General features: G+C 38.1%; 1 protein-coding gene across 5 annotated transcripts in view; it reads left to right on the top strand.

Annotated features, from left to right (window-relative positions):
* Positions 1-6,698, top strand: part of AFG1L (AFG1 like ATPase) — a 173,815-nt gene extending 167,117 nt beyond the window's left edge. For all 5 annotated transcript variants that reach the window (XM_075597572.1, XM_075597573.1, XM_075597574.1 and 2 more), the window contains 2 exons: positions 2,553-2,666; positions 3,403-6,698. In XM_075597572.1, coding sequence (XP_075453687.1) covers positions 2,553-2,666; positions 3,403-3,531 — 243 coding nt within the window. In that variant the 3' untranslated portion in view covers positions 3,532-6,698. The remainder of the gene's footprint in view (positions 1-2,552; positions 2,667-3,402) is intronic.
* The last annotated feature ends 746 nt before the right edge of the window (positions 6,699-7,444 follow it).

Consider the following 7,444-nt stretch of genomic DNA (forward strand, 5'->3'; position numbering starts at 1 on the left):
ATGTACACACCAGTGAGCTATACAGGCCGCTTGGGGCACATTTATAATTAACAGCATTTGTGCTAGTACTTTTATTTTGCATAGGATCAGCACCTAATGCTAATCATTACATCCCTTCTTATCCTATTGGAGTACTGGTGTTTTGTTGCCCCTCTATGTAGTTGTATCAGTATGATTTTATATCGCCATTCTATTTTCTTTATCTGTCCACTATACAAGCTCCAGCTCCCACTCTACAATACAGGTCAAGTGTTGTATTGTCACAACCATGAATCAACCAATTTAATCTGAGTTGTTAGATTGCTACGGGTATGCAATAATTTAATTGCTCATTATTTCACACACACTGGGCTAACATCAGCCCGTAAGTGAGTTTTACCTTTTGTAACATCTATCCTCGCTGACCAATGTCAATACACCTACCACTAATAATATACTTACCTGTTAACAGTCTGAGGCTGGCTTTGGTCATGCGTAAAAAGGTTCATTCTATTCTGCTCTCCTAATACACTTATTTTTAAATTGTAATCGTGGTGCAGTGGAGATAAAGAACATAGTTTAACCGTTTGATCTCAAGGGATCAAAAAAAGACCCTCCAAATATTTGGATGGGATCAAACTGTTAAACTGTGGTCATGAGTACTATCTAATTGAGCCAACAGATTGGAGTGTATGCCATGATACATCTCATATGGCTATTCCAAATACAATAAACTGTTATATAGAGGACAACCTCCTTTTGGAGGTCACAATGTCCATAGGTTTTAACCCCAGAGCCACTCCACCTCTATATTAACATTAGACACAGCCCTAGAGTAGGCAGTTTACACCGACCATCTGTTACCAAGCTGGTTAAGAGCTCAATAGTTAGAACCATTATTATCATTATTTAATACTATTTTAACCACTTTTTTGTGCCGTTTGTTTGCGACACTAGTTTGTCCACCCATTATGTTATACTATTTTTACCATTAAAGGTTATGTCTTAAACTATAACAATACTTTCAACTAGATGAGTGCTAGTATATAGGGCCTTCTTTTGCCTTGTCTAGGCAAGCACTTTGTTCTACATATACTTTAATTTTTCTTATTGACATTATTTATATTGCCTGAACTGGATAGTCAGGAGGTTCCCCCCTGGGTTTTTTGCCTACAAATATGTCTGCCGAAGGCACCAATAGAAAGCCACGACATCAAAATGATGTTGCAGTTTTCCTATTTGCTGCCGGACTGAGCCCTGACCCTGGCAGCCATATTGTTTTCCCAATATGCTTAGCTCGCCTTCGTGGAACCGGGGGGAGGGGGGAAGTGGTCCTGAGCATCAGAAGACCCCCGTTGAGCTCGCTTCAAGTAAGATTTAAAAAATAAACTTTTCTTGGGATTGCTACTTTAATGCATGATTCACACTAATTATTTTAGGTATTTTCATTTTATTTCTGCTTGCCTCCATTATTTGTAAACATTACAGAATTTGCTTTGCTAACACTGAAGCCTGTATGGTATGATGATGCATTTTATCACTACACATAGGGTCATATTTACTAAATGGTGCTATGCCATAAGACCCCTTCTGACACCTACGTCTCTGTAAATATTAGAAATAATGACGATTGTGCCACTTTCTCATGAATAACTGCTGAGGTGCTTTTTGTTCCATTTTCTCCTTTTGTTCTATTATAACTACCATGAGGAAGGCCCTTTCCGCCTTTAGGCTGTACTCCCATTGGATCTATGGTCATATCCGGGACGTCTGCTGTCTATGGTGCAATTCCACCCAAAATCAATAAAGAGCTATTGACAAGTGGTCCACTATAAGTATTACCTCAAACATGCTTTCCAAATTAATCTGTCTACTGATTTACTGTATGATCAGTTTTTGATTAATGCATTGAAACTTTATCATGGAATATGCTAGGTTACTTTTTCCCTCTCCAAGAATCGCCTGCATTCCTCATCTTCACGGTTGATTGGCTCTTCCTCTCAATCAAGGGAAATTACATCATCCGACTAAAATTAAATCTCTATTGGATGATATTCTGCCACGTTGTTCTATCCTGGGCAGCAGGGATTTTTTTGAAGCACTGGTGCTTATTCATTAAACTGTGATATTTCCCATGCAAAAAGACGGCATGCATTTGTTTGCCCGATTTGAGAGGCGCCATTTTAGGAGTGGGACCATTTGCTCAGGTGGTAAGATGAAAAAGATACCTGGGCACATACCTCAGAGAGAGATAACTGGGAAATATGCAAATTAATAATTGTAATATGTACATGTATCTGTATTTGCATATTTCCCAGGATTTTTTTTAACAATAGAGAGAACTGCACGTTTAAAGCATCTCTATCACTACAACGGTATCTGCACTGTGCTATTTGGCATTTTGCCAGTTTGGCATTTCTCGTATAAGGCCTTAATGTTCTCCTGCATGGCACCCATTCAGTTTTTTGACACTGTGTCTAACATTTACTTATTTTTTTATTTGAGGTGTGCGATGTATAAATGCTGAAAATGAATGCAACATTAGTATTCAGTTAAGCTACATCTACTTCCAGGTGCGTGTTATTTGTTCCGCTGATACTCCTTTGCAAGGCCTGTTTCTACAAAAGCAGCATGATGCCGAAGAACAAGCAAGCAGAATACTGATGGATGATTTGGGGCTGACTCAGGTACCTTAGAGTGGCACAATATTACCTACCCGGATTCCCACTGGTATCTATGCAATGGAAGGAAAAAATATTGTACAGAAGAGAGCAAGTGAATTGCTGCTAATGATATGAATGTGGCCATTCGCTGTTTGGTTATTGTCTGTGACCTGTGATAATTAAAGCATGTAACCTAAAAACAATTTACAGGATGGAAGCCATGGTATCCCCAGAGCTGGACCGTGCCATTTTCAGCTGTGTGGACCCCCTGGTTTCTGGAGATAGTCACAGGTGAAGGTACTGGTATTCAGGCCCCTCCAGGTGAAACAAAATGGTGGTTTAAATCTCCTGTGTCACACAGCCACGTCATCGTTTGCAGCTTTCTACTGGTCCACGTGACACACAAGATTTAAAAACCAGGAAGAGAGATCAGTATCTTTACCAGTAAGTATCTGGTACAAATTATGACTTATTTGTAATGGGTAAAATATACATTACTGCTGTTCAGAAATCAAAAACTAATCTCACCTCTGACTTCCATTCTGACTTCCTTACAAATCTTTTGATAACCTAACCTCCTCCCAGTGTGTTACTGATCCTCTTCTCTGACGCTCAAGTAATCTTTTTAGAAATATACAGTAGGTCTGGTTAACACAGGAAGTGGTAAAGAGTTGTGCTCTGCAGAATAGATCCCACTCGTAGTAGCCTCTGTCTGTGACTGTGGTTGTTTTCACACATTGCTATCTTTCTTCCTGTGCAGGATTTATCTGGAGAACTTTCCATGTTTACAGGAGAAGAGGAAGTATTTGCTTTTCAACGTACGTTGTCTCGACTTACAGAAATGCAGACAGAACAGTATTGGAAAGATGGTGACAGGAGTCAGAAATAGCTTCTACTAAGTGGCCTGACTGAGACCAGATTATAGAGACACATGCACAAATCAACAATTCATGGGGAACTACATTCTTACTGATCAGAAGTGTGAATCTTATTGCACTCCGTTCTCAGGACCATTACTTTCTGAAAATGTTTGGGCTTCCTGCTGGTCTCTTTCGTGTGTTTAGAGAGGATTTGTCACTGTCTTTCAGTAAACAACTACTGTACATTACAGCAATGTGATACCTGTTCACTGCAAAGAGTGACAGCAAATTGTTTTATAGATAAGACACCTACTCCATTTAAAATACTTATTACACTCCAAGTAGAGCAACATGCACCAGTATGCAATACAGTTAAGTACACAGATTGGTTTTATGATATTTGTGCTGCCACTTTGCTATAGTTAACCATTTTTCTGTCCTTTCATATCAATGTGTTGCTTCTCCCCTGGGCCATCGACAGCTCTTCCGGGGCCCAGGACTACAGTCTTGACCTGTCAGTTGCGAGGTAGAGGTTCGCACAGGTTGCCGACAGAGGTTGGGTCCGACTTACAGTCAGGCACAAATTCTGGATTCCTCCCCCCTCTGCCAACGGGCCCAAGACTGTTGTCCCAACGCACCCCCCGTTGGCGCCCCTCCTTATTTCGCTGGCAACAAGGGGTTTAATTTAAGCCATAAAAGGCAAGACAGATGTTTACTGCTGAACTGAGTATTGGCAATTAATAATGCCCAAACTATAACTCTGATACATACACAAATACTGTAACACAGATAAAACAGTATCTGGTCTTGAAGAAATGATACTATGGCAAAGAAAATGTTTCTTTGCTGCCATGGGGTGGCACATGGCTGCATGGGAGTAAAATATTGTAGGTGTTACAGAACAAGCCCCTTGTGAGAACCTACTTTCCCTATTTGTGTAGGGCGTAACCCTTATGTTGTCAGAGAGGCTTGCTCATTGTACGATTATTCGTTCTGTAATGAGCATTAAGAAAATGCACAGTGGATTTCATTCAATTTCTATTTTTTTTCTTTCCGTCTCTACCCTTTTAAGTTGTTTAAGTTGGATTGGTGACTGAAAAGAGTGCGCTAAAAAGAATGCGGGCAATAATAGGTTTTGTCCTTTTCTGTATTTTAATTTCTAAGTCAATCAGTGAGAAACCAAATAAGAAAACGAACCTGCCTGGAAAATAAACATTACATGTAATGGAAAATGTAACTAGGGCTGGAGGCAATATCACAAAACAAGGTTCTTCAACCGTTTTAAATATTTTAATATATTGGGGTCAAGGAACTAACCTCTTAAGTGTGTGACCTAGTGTCATATCCCATTGGGAAAGTAACTTTGTCTTCATTTGCTCCCAAAAGTACAACATATGAGATTGTAAACCCTTAGGTGCTGGGATTAATTATGCATGCATTGCACCATATAAAGCGATTGGATAGTATGTATGAAAAAAATATTTATTACTTTTAACCAAGGCATTTTTTCTTTTTAAGACTGTTGGCAATAATTCTAAAACAATTTCCAATTGTACTGGTAAAAAGGCAAATTAAGCTGCCCTGGTGATTTTCTCTTGGCTGCAATTAGAATACATTTTTGACTCTCTTATTTATTGTTCAAGATGTAAAAGATATTTGAGGTTTCAATACATAATATAATGCACCAATATACTCTCATTTAGGAGATATTTTTTAGGAAATAGTGTAAACGTAACAGAAGGTAACAGTTCTGTTTGCTTAACCACTTCAGTGATAAGAGCCATGTACTGTATAGCATTGCTCAATGTGTTGCAGGTCCCTCCAGCAGTAAAAAGGTCAATATTGTCATGAATAAATACATTAAGATTGATATTTTAAATTCAGTGTGGGTTGTTGCAGACGTAACACTAATAACTTTTTTTATTTAAATGGAAGTTACTAATTAAATTGGGGCCTTCAAATACATATGTTTTGTATTTATTGTTTGAACAGAGAAGAAGCAAAACCACGTTCTAGATCAGACAGTATGGAAAGGGTCTGTGTGCTGATGTTGGCAGCATTGCCAGTATTAAATATAGTGTTGTTAGTGCCCAAAGCCCATGTGCTAGTCAGCCAATGTTAACGTGCAACTTAGAATTTAATGGGATTTAACGTTTATAAGGTTCATAAAACATCTCTGTGCCAGTAGTTATTTTGTCAATTTTTTGTTGTATGTTAAATTTGTCATTGGTTTCTGCAAGATGGGTCTAACGTATGCAAATTATTAGTAAATGTTGATTTTTGTTCTTCATATAAGAATAAATGCTAAGCAGACAGTAAATTATTCTGCCTTCTGAGAGCCGCATTATAGACGTGGGGCATTATCCGGGAAATGCAATCCATGCTCAACATAAATGTTCTTTTCTAACCAGTGAGATCTTTTGTATTTGTAAATGGGCAAACCCTATGAAAGTGTTTGGACAGACAAATACCAAAATACAAAGAACTTAAAAAATTAAAAAAATCAGCACCTTGTTTGTTTATGTTTAGTTCTTAAAACACACCCAATAAACATTAAATCAGTCATTATTTCCTAGGAGCAATGGTGGCCATTTTGTTCTATCCCCATTATGCTTTCTTTCTGTAACATGCCGATATCTCTTGAGTGCAAAATTCTCAAAAAATCAAAGCCAAAAAAAATCAAGAGTTGGAAAGGTAATATGAAGAAGAAATGTTTTTTTCGAACTCGAGGGTTGCAGCTCTGAATTATCGCTATCTTGGTTGTTTCCTGTTTGGAGAAATGTATAATTTAAATTTAAACATACAATTCATAATACTAAAACCCGTTTTACTTGACATTATTCTGTATAATCCCTTTCTCTGTGTTAATGCTCTAGCACAGGGGTTCTGAACTCCAGTCTTCGAAGGAGCCACCGTTTGAGACATCAGTGCTGAAGCAGGGATATCCATAAAATCTGACCTATTAGGGGGGTCTTGAGGATTGGTGTTGAGAACCCCTGCTCCAGCACATTAAAGGTATCTGCTTGTGCCTGCTAATTAGTTTTGGCAAGTGGGTAAAATGGTCCTCATTCTCTCTCATTGAAAGTAAGGGTTTTGATGCATTTTGTTATATTGTTTATTGATTTATTTTTTATAGATTTAATAGTGATTAATCATATTATTTAGAAAAACAAACAATAAAGACACATTGGATTTAGGAGTGTGTTTGCTTCCAATACTTTTCTGGAGGAATTGGACTATAACCCCTTAAGTGCCAGAGAGACCAACTACACAGTACTTAGCTGGCCTCTCTGGTACTCAAAGGTTTAAGTGGTGGAAGGAACAGAGCAGATAGTTGAAATACAAATGTTCTTATTCTTCTCACAGTCACACACAATGACAGTGTCCCTGAAACAAATGGTCCCACTGTGTCTTTGCTGGGGATTAAAAGGTTGCTTACATTTGCTTCAGTCTTCGCTTTCTTGAATGCGCTGGAAAGTTTCTGAAAGCCCATGGATGAGACCTGGCTTTATCATATTCATCAGAAATCATCTAGCTCCACCAAGTGCTGAAAAGAGTAATCAGTCTTTTTAAAGCTGCCATGCAAGGATATGCAAAAAAACACACAACCCTGAAAGGACAGACATACTGTCTTTGGCATTTTGTCAAAAGTAGTGTTTTATAAATTGAAATAATTGAACTTTGTCAAACTTTGAGCAGAGAAGCCCATACACTAACAAGTGAAAGTGATTGGGAATGTACAATAAAGAATCATTTCACCGTGAATAGAAGGAAGGAATGGTACTGTAATTCCTTTGATTAATGGATCATGCAAATTCATTGTAGGTGGTTGCAGCTTTTAACAGAACCGAGTTCTTCAATTAAGAAAAAGAAACCTATGAGATTTAGCATTTCAGTTTTACAGAAGTAGACAGAAAGCAAGAACAATGAAAATGACAGTCC

Source organism: Ascaphus truei, chromosome 4 (assembly GCF_040206685.1).
Source record: "Ascaphus truei isolate aAscTru1 chromosome 4, aAscTru1.hap1, whole genome shotgun sequence".
Classification (NCBI taxonomy): domain Eukaryota; kingdom Metazoa; phylum Chordata; class Amphibia; order Anura; family Ascaphidae; genus Ascaphus; species Ascaphus truei.